The sequence below is a fragment of the Orycteropus afer genome, unplaced genomic scaffold (assembly GCF_000298275.1).
Source record: "Orycteropus afer afer isolate SDZICR_OR568_19922 unplaced genomic scaffold, OryAfe1.0 scaffold00124, whole genome shotgun sequence".
Taxonomy (NCBI): Eukaryota; Metazoa; Chordata; class Mammalia; order Tubulidentata; family Orycteropodidae; genus Orycteropus; species Orycteropus afer.
The window spans coordinates 3,092,904-3,107,903 of record NW_006921711.1 but is presented as its reverse complement, the minus strand read 5'-3'; the positions used below and the strand labels follow the sequence as shown (position 1 = coordinate 3,107,903).

Genomic DNA, 15,000 nt, shown 5'->3' with positions numbered 1-15,000 from the left:
GGGCTGCATCAGGGCCCAGGGCAGTGGGGTGCTGGTTGCGGCCCTTACTTGGGCGCTGGTAGAGAGTTCTGGGGCTTGGCGAGGAGCTGGACCCTTCTTGCTCTCTACAGCTTTGCCTACAGCTGGGTGACACCTTTCTGCACATGCTTCATGCAAAGGAGCTCTCCAAGTGCGAGCTGGGGTTGGGTCACTGCGGCTCTGGACAGCCAGCACAGTTATCCCAGAGACTGGGGCAGGAAAGCAGGGAATTATACACTTCTGTTGTAGAAGGAGCCAGGAGCATACTTTTGCTAGGGGCAGAACAACAAACCTGCTCAAATAGCTCTAAACAAACAAACACAATAAACCCATTGCCATTTAGTCAATTGGGACTCAGAGTGACCCCTATTGGGTTTCTGAGGCAGTAAATCCTTACAGAAGTAGATTGCCCAGTCTTCCTTCTTGGAGTGGCTGGTGCGTTTGAACCACCAACCTTTTGGTTAGCAGTCAGATGCCTTAGACACTGTGCTACCAGAGCTCATTAAAAAATATATGTTGTAGTGTAAGCTTATGAGCCCTATGTTTTACCCAGGGTGTCCCAACTCCAGGGAATTAGCCTTCTACTGCTTGAAAACAGCATTCAAGCCCTACTCTGCAACCCCACATACACCCAAGAAACAACTCAAAGAAAACTATTTCTTAGTCCAACATCAGCAAGGTATGGAATTTGACTTGTAAGCAATTATAAAGATATTAAAAACTAAGGCCACTTAATTATTTAAGGAAATTTATTTTTGTGAGACTAATCAATCTGTCAATGATTATTTTTGGAGTACTATCTGTGGGTATGGTGCACAACATAAATAAATGAGGCATGTTTAGCAATTTATGGACCTGCTCTATGCTTAGCAGGATACAGCACCAAGTTAGAAATAAACAGACCAAGTTGGTGTCCACTAGGGGCTGACCCTTGAAAGTTCTAGACAAAGGAAAGAAGGGCAACCAGGGCTCAGAGGCTTCATGAGGCCCAAGGACTTCAGATCTTGCAGGCAGAAGACTAAAGCTATCAGGTGCAATGCTGAACATCTGCTGGTGGAAAAACCCAGGCCACTGCTCTCCTGAGCTGTCACTGCGAAGCTAAAAGCATTTATTCTAGGGGAAAAGTGAATGACATGACATTGAAGCAGCCATCAACTGATCCCTGTAGCTCTAGCCTAACCCTGGAGAGAAGGCCATGCTATCCTTTTAGGTGGAGGAGGCCAGGAGACAACACCCTGTCCCCAGTAAAGCCCTCAGAGCCGATCCTTGTGTTCTAGGGAGGTGTTTAAAAAGAGAAGCAGGTAAGATTTTAGGATTTAAATAACATGCCATTCTGTTTCTATTTTTCTGATTGTAAGCAATGTGCCAAATTCTACTAGTGAGACAAAGTGATTTAACTCTTTCATTTCAGAAAGCACCAATTTTCCCCCAGGCTAAACAGAACCCTGGAGACTCAAAGAAGTAAACACATTTCCAGAAAGAATTTGCTCTCTTGCCTAGAAGATCAGATCTGTTTTGCATATAACTTTTCAAAAGTCAACACAGTTCTCCATTACACTGGAATCTTGGGCAGTAGAGAATGTTATTAATATTTTCCCAGGAGAAAATTCAGGTCAGACCTTTACATTTCTGTAGTCACAACTTACAAAATCATGACAAGTCAAAGTCTCCTGCCAAGGTCAGATTAGCTTGGAGAAGGGAGATTTCTGGATGGCATAAAATTGCAAAAGTAATACATGTTATACTAGTCACTGTGACATGTAGTGACAAACGTTCAGATTCCTAAAAAGTTTTCAGTGGAACACTTGCCTCTCAGTGTCCTATATTGCTCTCCACCTATAAATAATAAAAAAAGGCTGATAACATTGCTTTATGTAAGCAAGCTTAGAAATCACTCTCAGATAAGTGCTTTTGACCTAAATCTTGCACCGCCTCGATCTGACATACAACCCCACAACTGTGAAATTCTGTATGAGATTTAACAGTCTCAAACTGCCAACTGACCCAGCCATAAAGCAAGCAGAGATAAAGATTTACAGTCCAACATGATACAATTAGACATTCACCTTCTGTTTATTTCAGTACAGCTAAGCGTTTAACCTACTTAAAATGAAGGTTTTTCATTAAAACATAAATGCTTGTTTATCGTTCTATACCACCTCCCCTGCATCATATAAATTAGTCTCTTAGGAATGAAAAGATTAGTTTGTTTCTGAGAAAGGAGTAAACAGGAATGGTTTCTGTAAAATCCTCCCAGACATGCAAAGATAAAAGATGGCTTTCCCACACAAAATTATCAGATACAAATAGCTGTTCAGAAGCAGCACACCTAAGGAGTACTTTCATCAAATATTTAGGTTACCTGCCAAAAAGGACCATGATCTCTTCAAAATGCAATGTGGATTAAAGTGTTATCTAACGCAAGCAGAAAACTAACCTTGGAGTGGAAGTTTGAAATGTGTTCATCATAATTTTCATGTCTTTGGATGGAGAAACCGGCTTTCTCAGCTAGATTGCAGAACTGGTTTACAGTGTTCCCTCGGCGTGGGGCAAATACCATTGCTTTTCCCTAGAACATTAAAAAGGAAATTCACACTTTTGAAAACTGGAAGTCAACCAAACATAACAGACATTGGTCAAAGCATTTAATGTTGTGCTTTCAGGTAGAAAAATGCAATAGTCCTTGAGACATCCCCATAGGATATGCATTCACTTCAGGGGCAGATACACAGCAAATAAAAATCACACACATACACACACACACACACACACACACATATTATATTTCACATTCAAATGGCCAGAGGCTGTGTTTAATCCTTTTCAAATAATGAAATAATATTTTAAAAAATGTGACTGAAAGTTGGTGTTCTGTACACACTTCTCTGGAGTCCATTGGATTAAAGCAGTGACCAGGGGTGCAGTCACTGGTGCAGGGCAGCATCACCCACCTTAGCAGCTGCCAACAGATCCACAGTGTCAAAGTATGTTAGTTTATTGTACCCTGAAAATTTAATACCAAGACATCCTCAATGAGACAAGTAGCCACTGTCCCTGTTAGAGAGTTTCCACATTTCAGTCCTGCCACCAGCCTTTTCAGGGACCGTGCTGTCAGAGGCAAGGGTATAGGAGTTCAGTTTCCAACTTCTCCGAGTCTCTCATGATGGTCATCAATATAGCTAAGCGGCTCTTCACAGCACCCAAATGACTGCTTTCAAAGAAAGTGGTGTAATAAGAGTCAACAGGTTTCTCTAAATAAACCACACACTCTTATGAGATTATTGTGGTGGGGAGAAAAAGAGGAACTGAATAAAACATATGCCGTACCTGACTTCAGAAGACCATCTGACATGAAATTCCATAATCTAATTACTGGGTACATGTGGATTGTCTCTTCCCCTCCCAGGTGTGCATAGAGTGGCCAAACTCAGAGACTTCTTGTCTTTCTTTCTTTTGGTAAAGATGCCTATCTTCTTCTATTTAGTTCAAGGTTACACTTCACCTCTATGAAATGACACTTCAGATTCTGAGGCAATTGTGAAAATAATGTCTCAGTTTTCTATGCAAGGTGGTTTATTATGCACACCTAAAACTATTTACTGAACCTGTGGGATGTGTCAGCATTGGGTTAGGTGCTCTGTATGTATACATTATCTTCTGTAATCTTGAAACCACCCTATGATATAGGTATCAACTTTATTACATGGGGAAGAAACAGAGAGGTTGAATAATTGACCCAAGGTGACACTACTGCTTAATGGTTAGCAGCTTATCTACCTTCCTATAATACCAATGTTCCTTCTACCACACGACACCAAAACCAAACCCACTGCCATCAAGTTGATTGCAACTCATACTGACCCTATAGGACACGGTAGAACTGCCCCACAGGGTTTCCAAGGCTAAACCTTTATGGAAGCAGAGCGGATTGCCTCATCTTTCTCCCATGGAGCGGCTGGTGTTTGAATCACTGATCTTTGGTTAGCTGCTGAATTCCTTAACCATTGTGCTACCAGAGCTCCCTTCATTATACTATATGGCCTCCTTATTAATAATAGTGACAACAACAACAATAATAATAGCTACCAGTATGCTAGGTGCTTCACAAACTTCTCTTTAATTCCCTCAACAATCTTCTCAACAACATTGTAAGTCAGGCATTGCATTTTGTAGATGATTAAACATGCAGATAGGGTTTAAAGAGTTTAAGAAGGAATTGTGTGGTAGAAAGTGTTCTGGACTCGAAGGGTGTCTCTACCATTAAGCAGCTGTGTCACCTCAGGAAAAACTCATAGAATTATTGAGCTAGAAAGGACCTTGGAGACGATGTCGTCCAATCTCCCCACTTTGTAAGTAAGAACCTTAATTTATCTTAGCTGACTCACTGAGTTTTCTCATCCATCAAATGAGAAGAACAAAGCCTGCTCTGTTGTTTTGTTGTTGTTGTTTTTAACCAGCAAGTTTTGGGGACCAAATGAAGTGATAGATGTGAAAATAATTTGAAAAACAAGATTAGATAGATGTAAGATTAGAAAAATCCATACTACCTAATAATGCTATAAAAATGCTATCAAGTTTCTCCTCCTTCTCTCCTCTTTCCTAGACTTAACTGTAAGAAAATACACCGATACACTGTCCTGGACATCAAGTGTGTTTTCATACTATGTTTACAGACATGTACACACTCAGGCACATAATTATAACAGCACCAATCATGCCACCACACTTAACGTTCTGGCAGCTTTTCCAATATTAATTGTCATTTTCAGGCATTTTTCAAACTTAGCAGCAAAAACTCATTCTGATGTGAGACCAGATATAACACACGGTCTTAGCAGGGGAGTAAAAGTCTCCATTAAACAAAAAAGAAGAAGGAGGAATACTTGTAGGGCATTTTAGTCATTTCTAAGAGCTAGTTGCCTTTCTGAATCTTTCAATAATATGTTGTTTTATTTTAAAGTCATCTGAAAAAAATGACCTTACAGTTAAAATCGAGGAGTAGATTATAAGTGACTATTCTCTAAGCTATGGATCACAAAAGGGCTACAACTTTCTTGGTTGAGCTGATGTTTTACAAAGCACATATCTGCTTCCCACCCCACTAGTTGGGCTGACTGTAAGGGAACTGTTGCTATGCACAAGGCAGCACTCTCGGTCCATATATCTCTTTCCTCCTTCAGGTCTCTGCTTACCTATCCTTCCCAAACCACCGGATCTAAAATAGGACCACTATACCATCACTCTGTACCTTCTTTTCCTGATTTATTTTTGTTTTAGGCACTCATCACCACTGACACATATTATATCCTTATTTGCTATATTGCCTGTCTGCTCTAGCTGGTACATACACCCATAACAAAGGGATATTAGATAGTCAATCATACATAATATAGTAGGCACTCAATATTATATTACTGTATTGCTAGATCAATAGAAGCTCTGGTAGCTCAGTGCCTAAGGCATTATTTGACTGCTAACCAGAAGGCTACTGGTTCAAACCCACCAGCCACTCCTCGGAAGGAAGACTTGGCAATCTACTTTTGTAGAGACACCACTTTGGAAACCCAAGGAGGAAGGGTCGCTATGAGTCAGAACCAACTTGACGTTAGTGAGTTTGGTTTTTTAGGTACTCAAATGTTTGCTGAGAAAAAAAAGTCAATCTAAATGTTGAATAATCTGAAAAATATAAGTGTTTGGGAACTGGAAGCCCATATTCTATTGTTTATTTTTGAGGAAAGATTTCCTCCAAGAAGTTTTTACAGAGCCAGTGGCTATGATGGGATTTCAGGCAGTAGCATTCTGTGCACAATACCATGCCCACGGGAGTAAGAGTGAGCTGTAATTTATTTAGCTATGAGTTATAAATTGTCTTCTTTGAATACAGACACATTTTGAGATGTGGATTAACATTAAGGAAGGAAAATAGTACATCCATTCATTCCATAAACATCTGTGAGCCCTACTGAGTACCAGCATCCCCCCTACAATGAGCGGCTGTAGAAGCCTCCAGGACCCCCAGTGAAGCAGGACACTCATAGGACACTCATCCGGTGAAATCACAGGAATGTAGGTAACAAAAATCAAATCAAGAAAAAGGATATAGATTTCAAATTAGTCTATCATTTTAGAAAAATAATTTTCAATTTACCAAAGCACAACTTTCTAAGCAGTCATGACCACAGAATCATTTAAAATTCAGAATGAACACTCAATTGAATGTAAAATTTTTGACTGATGAGCAGAAATTTGAGAGAATTCATTTATCCCTGGAGAGAGGAGAAATTTCACTGAACAACAATATTGTTTACATTGTGAGCTCATTGTTATTTTGTGAGCATAATCTATACTCATATATTAAAGGGTATGTACTTCTGGAAAAAAAAAATGTATGCTTCAGATTTATTTTAAAATGAATATGCTATGCCAACAAAATGCCTTTATTCCTCTTTCATTTCCAGGCAACCATCTATTAAATCCCGATTATATGTTTAAGTGGATGCTTATTTCCTAACCATTTCCTTACCAGTTTCTGAGACACTGCCTTTGCCTGCTGCTTCTCCTACATCTCTCTCAGTCCACTTCCACGGCTTTTCTTCTCCCACCTGGTCCTTAATTGTCAGTGGTCCCCAGGGCTCTGCCTCCTTTCCCTTCATGCTCTGTACAATATCAGGCAATTGTACCAAAGTCTAGGACTTCAACTACCACTTATCTGTCAATAACTTTCAAGTATACAACTCCAACATTCACTGTTGTCCAGGGCCTGCAGTGCAGGGAATTACTTAATATGGCCCTTCTAGCCATAGTCTTTGTAACTCCCACACAGTGATTGGGTGGGACTATACAAATAAGGTGCTTGTGGCCCAGTAAGGATATTGGATAGCTTGCTAATAATGCAAATAAGATGCATGGAAATGTGAGGGGGAGGCATGCAAATAAAGTATAAAGAACATAAATGAGGGGACTGATCAATTTTACCATTCCAACAGGCTTAAAAGAGAGCCAATCCCAGAGCACTGGAGGCCCTCACTACCACCAAGAAAGAAGAGCTAGGAATGCAGTGTGTTGTCGGGACTCATGATCCCTGTGCTGAGAAACTCCTGGACCCAGGAAGCAGAGAGAGAGCTATAACACCAGAAAGGGCAAGAGACTGTGAGAAACAGAGGCAGAGAAATGGTGGCAGGAGAATGAGGAGACCAGGGTGAGATGGCACAATGGGCTTCCTGGCCCAGAGAGAGAAAGCTGACAGCCTTTGTGCATGAAGCTTCCTGGTGGAGTGGGGTGCCTCCAGGTGCTTATTGGGGTGCTAACGAGCTTTGTGACACTTGCCTGAGCAGAGGAGAGGCCAGGGTGCGGGGCCAAGAGGCTGAGGGCCACAGAGAGGCCTGCCTGTGGGCACAGCTGAGGAGATGCTGTCCTGATCAGAGAACTGTATCTTGAGTCATTTCTAATCCTAAATTGTAACTTTTTTACTTCCCAGACACTCCCCAGAAGGAAGATGGGGCAATCTACTTCTGTAGTGATACTGCCCTGGAAACCCAAGGAGGGGTCGCTATGGGTCGGGTCTGACTCAACGGCACATAACAACAACAACAACAACAATGTGGTAGCTAGGAGCTCTGGTAGCATAGTGCCTAAGGCACTTGACTGCTAACCAGAAGGCTGGCGGTTCAAATCCACCAGCTACTCCTCGGAAGGACGATGAAGCAATCTACTTCCGTAGTGATACTGCCTCTGAAACCCAAGGAGGGATCACTATGATTCGGTGCCGACTCGATGGCACATAACAACAATGACAACAATGTGGTAGTTAAGTTTGTGTCAAATTGGCTGGGCCTAGTTGACTGGCTGGGCAGCTGAATGTAGTTATTCTTTCTCCATGGTGAAACTGATAATTAACTCCATGATGGAATCTATTGGAACAGCTGAGTAGCTGCTTTGGGTATGTGGTCTGCTTCTCATACATAAGCAGCAGCTTTGGGAATGGTCTCTAGCTTATGGCACACTTGAATGCTGCATGTAGCTGTGCCATTGTTCAGCAGCCTGCCATGCTCTGCCAACCTTGGGACCTTTAATGGACCTGAATTAATGGCCTGCTGTGTGGTTTGGTAACATCGGGACTGTGCCTTATTACTTGTCAGCCTCAGCAGGCAGCAGCTGTCTGAGTGAAGAAAAGCCTCTAGCTCCAGTGGGCCAAGAGCAGGAGGCAGAGCTGAAGCCCAAGGTTGAGGCTTCACCCTTCCCCTAGAGCCTGGCACTTTGAACTCGGACTTAAAGCCTCCAAATTGTAAGAGAATAAACTCTTGTTTGTTCAAGCCATCCCATTTGTGGTATCTTCTGTTAGAGTGGCACTAGGTAACCAAAACACCTAATAAATTTCTTAACTGTGAGTATGGTCTGTGAGTTCTGTGTGGCCATTGCAATGAATTATCAAACCTAGCAGAGGAGTAAAGAGTGTTGTGGGAGGAATGGCTGGTGTTAGAATTGGTAAAAAGTTTGGAAGGTGGAGGTATGTCTGACCTCTGCCTCACAGGAAACAACCTTGAGCTGCTGATGCTGATAATGATACTCCTTCCCTGCTGTGAGCTTATACAAGGAGGTGAGATGTTGTTGGCTTGCCATTTTTACAGGTCCACACCTATATTTTCAAGTACCTACTAGTCTTCTCTATGGGGGATATTCTGAAAAGCATCTGAAACCCATTCTATCTATTATGGAACTCAGTATTTTTGGCCCATGTCCCTGCCCTTCCCAGTATACTATCCATCGCACACATATGCACATACACACACACTCAGACATACAAGTTGAATGCCTACTATGTACCAAACTCTCCCACAGCCATCATCTTCAAAATGAAGCTAGAAATCTGGCAGTCATAGTAATGTCTACTAAAACACTTCAAGGCTACATCTTGCCCACTCCACCCCATCCCTACCCCCACCCCATATCACTGTCACCTGCCACAGGTGGTTCTCAAACTGTGGTCTGCTTTGAGGGTGACTTGGAGAGAGAAAGGAGGATCTAGTCTTCTCCAATTTAGCTAAAGCTACTTCACTTTTCTCTCTTTTAGAACTGGGGTGCTGGCTAAAAAAATTTTGACCAAAGGATTCTGCCATTTAAGGAAGAGTTTGAAAAAACTGGCATAGGACCCATCCTCCTGGCATGGCAGGCAAAGCCCAACATGACCTGACCCAGGTCTATATCTGCAGCCTTGTCTTCTACCACTTCTGCATAATCATATTGGATTCTAGTCAGACCAAAGTTATTGCAGTCCTCTGATAAGTTCTTTCATGTCCTCCTGTGTCTTCAAACATGCAAGCATTCTCTTCAGCACCTAGCGTAGACACCATCCCCTCTGAGATGCCTTTGCTGACCTCATCTGGCCCCACACCGTACCTCTTCCTCCATTTAGCCACTCCCACTCCTTGCTTCCCTGGGCTACTCATACCGTAGCCTTAATGCCCTCAGATAATTGCTCATTTGCTTGTCTCTCACACAAGACTGTGATCTCCTTCAAGGAAGGATTATGTTGTATCTTACTGTATCCCCAGTTCCTAGCACAGTGCCTAGCACCTAAGAGATACTCAATAAATATTTGCTGAATGACTCTTTCAGTAAATGTCCATTCAGTTGCCTCTTCTCTGTCTTTAGGTCTTTGCCAGTTCCTAACTCAACATCCAGGTAGATGTTGGTCTAGGCTGGTCTCCAAAGCACTGCACTGTTTTCTGACTCTCTTCTACTCTATTCCAGCCTTATGCTGTGGCCAGAATTATCTTTCTAGAATCTACATCACTGCTTTGCTCAAAAACTTTCAGTGGCTGTCCATTAACCACACAATAAAGCCCAGTCCTCTTTTCGTGGTGTTCTAGGCCTTTCATAAACTGGTATCCCAAACTAATTCTTTAACCTCATCTCCTGCCCCTCTCTGATCCTAACTCTCAAGCCACAAAAACACTCTGACATTCCAGCCAGAGAAACTTTTTGTTGGTCCCAAAACACACCATGCTTTTTTATACTCCACACATATAAGCACTGTTCTTTGCACAAGGGATGCTATCTTCTTGCCCCTTTCCTCTGACATTTAGTATGCCCTTCTTACTATTCAAGGCCAGCTTCAAATAACACTGCCTTTAGAGAAACCTTCCCTAACTTACTCAGGCAGTCAATCTCTCTGCTGCAATCACCCCTTTCTCAGAACCCACCATATTGCATTGTAATCCCTAGTAACTAATGTATGAATCTGCCCTGCTAAGCAATGAGATTCTCACAGTGCTCCTGATCCATATTTATATCCTTAACCCCCTACAATGCTCAGCACAATGCCAGGCACATAGTTGCTCCATAAATAAAGACAGGGTCCAAACCTTGTGTATCACACATTCTGTTGAAGGTATAAATTAGAAAGATTCATAAAATAAATACAAGGAGCACCAGGCCATGTGATGAAGCACTGGTCTGTGATCTGCCATTTTACCCCTGTCATAGTTGCCATAGTTCCGTGTGTGTGTACAGCATCTCCACAATCAGATGATAAATCCTTTGAGGGCATAACCCACACCTCACATCTTGGTATTCTCTGCTGAGCACACGGCACTGCACATGCTGAAGCACCTAAGTGGGCTGCAGAGAAGAACTTGTTGTGTCTGGGCACTGGGCTCTGAGGGTCTCAAAACCTTCTGGGGCCCTCTATTCCTATAACCAATGATTCTAAAGCACTCCTACAACTGGCTGAGCCAGATACAGTTGAACACAGCTTTTCACAGAGAACAAGTGGCCAGCAGGAAAGAACCCAGGCATCCCTCAGCAACCCCATAGTTCATGCACTGAGCTCATATTCACAAGGCAATTTCCCTGAGACAAACAAAAACAGATGTTTGTACAGTTGTGTGTAGAGATGTTAGATTTGTGTGTGTGTGTGGGGGGGGCGGGGGAATGAGGAAATCTGTCAGTAAAAAGAAATTGCTCTTCCAAAATGAGAGTCTGTGATTTTACATTTCTAGCTCTCCTCAGACACAGGCAGGACTCCAGGAATCAGGCAGCCGGTGAGGGCCAGGTTCTGAAGAAGGTTAAATGAATTCCACAGTGATATTTTTGAATTCTTGACAATCATTCAGCAGCGATAACCAGCTGGAGAGCTGTCAATATTGCAACCCCATGTGTTTCCTTGTGGTCTTGGGTAAGTAAACTTACACTGTCTAGCTGCCTTGGCTCCCCTCCCTGTACCCAAAGCCGTTTCCAGGAAATATTAGGAGATATCGTTTGTTGGTTGTCATTTCTGGACGAAAGTTCAACTTGCAGGCTGCTGTGGCTGTCTTTTAAATTACATTTGGGTCCTCTGATATCAGGCATTGCTGTTGTTGAGGACTTTAAGGAACACGACCACAGAGGGTCACCCTATCAATCATCAGCAACAAGAAGCAACTCACTGGAGGGAAAATGAGAGGGAGGGGAGAGGTTGCTCCTTGGAATGAGTAAAATTTGCTGATTTCATTCCTTTTTAATACTAATTCTATTTTTTTTCCTCTGTTAAGTTTGCTAGAGTCCCGTGTGGTTTTTCTGGCAGGATTTCACTGTCTTGACAATTCTTCTAAGCCATCAAGTTGAGGAAAGTTTCCATTTTGGGCAGGTGACAGACATTTCCTGCTGAAATTTGGGGCTTCCTGTGAAGACCTTTCCAGGCACAGGTGTCAGCTTGGCTAAGGATCTACCCTTGGTCCTGTGATTTGACAATACCTCTGGGCCAAGCTTGGAGCCCTGGTGGCTAAGCTCTGTCCATGGGCCTGTCTCCCCTCATTCATAGTACCATTATAGAAGCTGAAAACAGATAAATTCCTCCACTCCCTCTTCTTTCTTTGCTTCTGAACCTCTGGCCACAGACAACTAATTTACCCAATCTAAAAATTAAAGGAAGGAGCCCTGGTGGCACAATGGTTAAGAGCTTGACTGTTAACTGAACGGTCAGCATTTCAAACCCACCAGCTGCAATCTGCTCGCATAGAGATTTCAGCCCAGGAAACCCCATGGGGCAGCTCTACTCTGTCACACAGGGTCTCTATGAGTCAGAATAGGCTTCATGGCATACAACAACGACAGAAATCAAGGAACCACCTCCCAGAAAGGGCAGAATTGATTTTCTTCCCACGCTTTCGACACTTGAAACTTCATGTTGTAATGATTTCATTTTTGCCATCTAGTGGTCATCTCTCCCCGACTCAGTGGGGGCTGTCTGGAGTGAAAATGGTAGACAGTCCTCCTGGGTCCAGTGGAGGGCCTGCTGCAGGTATTCAGGACATGTGTGCAGGGAAGATGCCATGGCTCCCCAGGAATGCACAGAAACCATCTACTTTCAGGTCAAGAAAACGACATATTCCCCCTTGAGTTACTCCAAGGAAGATGTGTGCAGAGTCCCCTATATTTGGTAGTCACAATGGTCAGAAAGTCTTTCTAGTGCTTCTTCAAAGTAACATGTTGTTGTTGTTGTTGTTATGTGCCGTCGAGTCGGCCCCGACTCATAGCGACCCCTCCTTGGGTTTCCGAGGCAGTATCACTACGGAAGTAGGATTGCCCAACCTTCCTTCCGAGGAGTGGCTGGTGGGTTTGAACCGCTACAATGGTCAGAAAGTCTTTCTAGTGCTTCTTCAAAATAACATGAGCTACCATTTATTCAGAGCCAATCATGTGCTAAAGCGCGTTTACGCCCCATTTGCTAGATGTGAAACTGAGGCTTAGAGAGAACAATCTAGTAAATGGCAGAGCTCAGGTCTGAACCTAAGTTTTCTGCCTCCAAAAACCAAACAGACCTTCTCTCTGGAAGGAGGACTGATGATTTCAGAGTTGACGGAACCCTACAGAACCTGAGTGGACTCCCTCCCTTTCCCCTCACTGTGGGAAGCCAGGCAAGACAGAAGCGATTCCAGATTCTGTCACTGCTAAACTGGGTCTGGAATTCAGGCCTCCATTAGCCAGGTCGGGGTCCCTTTGCACTAGGGTCTCATGCATACTACACTGGACGATCTGATACTAGCTATCATGATGGAGCACCTGCTGCATGCCAGTCACTGTGCCAAGCATTGTATGTATGTAAATATTTTACACCAGTGAACAAGGGAGGACTCATTTCTACCTTTTTACAGGTGAGGAAAATCAGGCTCTGAGAGGCTAGGGAATTAGTAAGATTAGGCTTGTGTTTTCTATGGGATTTTTTTCTAACTCTTCCCACCCACTACGCTTTACCTTCAGAAACAAGGGCCTTGCTCTGAATTTAAAGCATTTGCCTGCAGTATAGGTTTTGCTGAAAACCCTGAGAACTTGCCATGCCCTTTTTTGGTAACCCTCGAATTACTGAGAACTCAGGATCCAGCAGCGCAGTCCCTTAGGTTGTTTCTTTTGGCCCTCTTGAGCCACCTTCAGTTTCTGGGCCACAAAATCAGGTAGGAGTGGCTGGGCTCAAGGGAACATTAACACCAGCTCAATTGCAATGTAATAGAATCTTTAACATGATTTTAATCCTCCAGTGTGGCTTCTATAACACAGATAGCCAAGAGAGGTCCTTTGGAAGCAAGAGCCAGCACTGACATTTAAGAAGAGGGTCCAGTTTTCCCTCTGGTTCCCACTTGGCCATGGGAACCCTTCCTGCCCACCAGCACAGGATGTAGAATCACAAGTCCTTGTGATCCATCCATAGTCCATGGAGAAGTCCAGGGAGTTCAAATGTCCTGCCTCTCCAGACTCTATATGATGGTGAGATCCTGGATGTAATCACAGTGTGCCATGTGTACCTACAACTTGGATCTCCCTTCTTGCAGGTGGCTCCTCACACCTTAGGCTAGAGTACTTGGCAGTCTGCTCATCCCATTAGGGCCTAAGCCAGGCCCTGGTCCCATTTCTAATGCTGCAGGTTGCTGTGGGTTCCTCTGGTTTTGCCTTCCTGCTCCTCACATAGCTTCAATAAGTGTCACCTACTCCAGGGCTCTGCCTCACCCTTGTCTGAGCTCAGGGTGAGTAGCAGCTGTCAGTAGGAGGGCTGCTGTGTGGAGCTACACTCCAGACAAGAGGAGGGTGTAGTTCAGGGTTTGATAGAGGGTACAGGATTGCTGCCAGAGATTCTAGTCCAATCTGCATCTAGGTCTATTCATAGCTTGGGCCGTTTTCTATTGTAAATCATGTGAATGATTTACAATAGCTCCTAGGTAAATCATGCAAATCCGCTACAAAATGGAGTATTTGCCACAAATAATCTTTGACGGGGTGTTGGGGATGAGTGACGTACTGTTTGTGTAGTGCGAGATCCAGAAGTCCTTGAAAGCACTGTATTTATGTATGATACATTTTCATACAGGCCTTTCCATCCAAGAATCTCAGTGGCCTCCCTGAAAATCCTGAACTTGCAAATACTCATAAGAATCACCCAAGTTAACTGGTGGGAGGGGAGGTGGAGTAAGGCACAGGGAGGGGATGGAATGGGGGGGATGAAGAAGCTTCAAATTCCTTCTTGTACACTCAACTTGGGCTGCTCATTCAACCGTGGCAGCGGCCACCAATAGCTTGGAGCATGCCCCTTCCTTGCTTCAAGAGCTACTACCTACCTCACAGAGGGAACTGAGAAGGCCAATTTAATTTAATTGGTTATCACTTACAAAGCTGTGGTTACCCCTCTGAGAGGCCTATGTAAAATTTCTGAGCTACACAGAAATAGCAAAAAGTATAAAGCAAAGTATGATTATCAAATTCCTCTGGGAACATTCAATGTGAAAAAGATAGAAAAGAAAGACAGGAAGGTGTTAGTCTCTAAGCCTTACAGAGGTCAGGGGACTAGAGCAAGCTTTCTTTTTCAAAAGATTTTAGAAACAGAACTTGAGAAAATAGTTACAAACACACACATTTATGTGTGTTGTTGTTGTTGTTGTTATGTGCCGTCGAGTCGGCCCTGACTCATAGCGACCCCTCCTTGGGTTTCCGAGGCAGTATCACTACGGAAGTAGG

General features: G+C 43.4%; 1 protein-coding gene across 1 annotated transcript in view; it reads right to left on the bottom strand.

Annotated features, from left to right (window-relative positions):
- The window catches only part of CAMKMT (calmodulin-lysine N-methyltransferase), a 720,478-nt gene that overhangs the window by 3,414 nt on the left and 702,064 nt on the right, over positions 1-15,000 (bottom strand). The window contains exon 10 of the mRNA XM_007944389.1: positions 2,456-2,587. Within this exon, the coding sequence (XP_007942580.1) occupies positions 2,456-2,587 (132 nt within the window). The remainder of the gene's footprint in view (positions 1-2,455; positions 2,588-15,000) is intronic.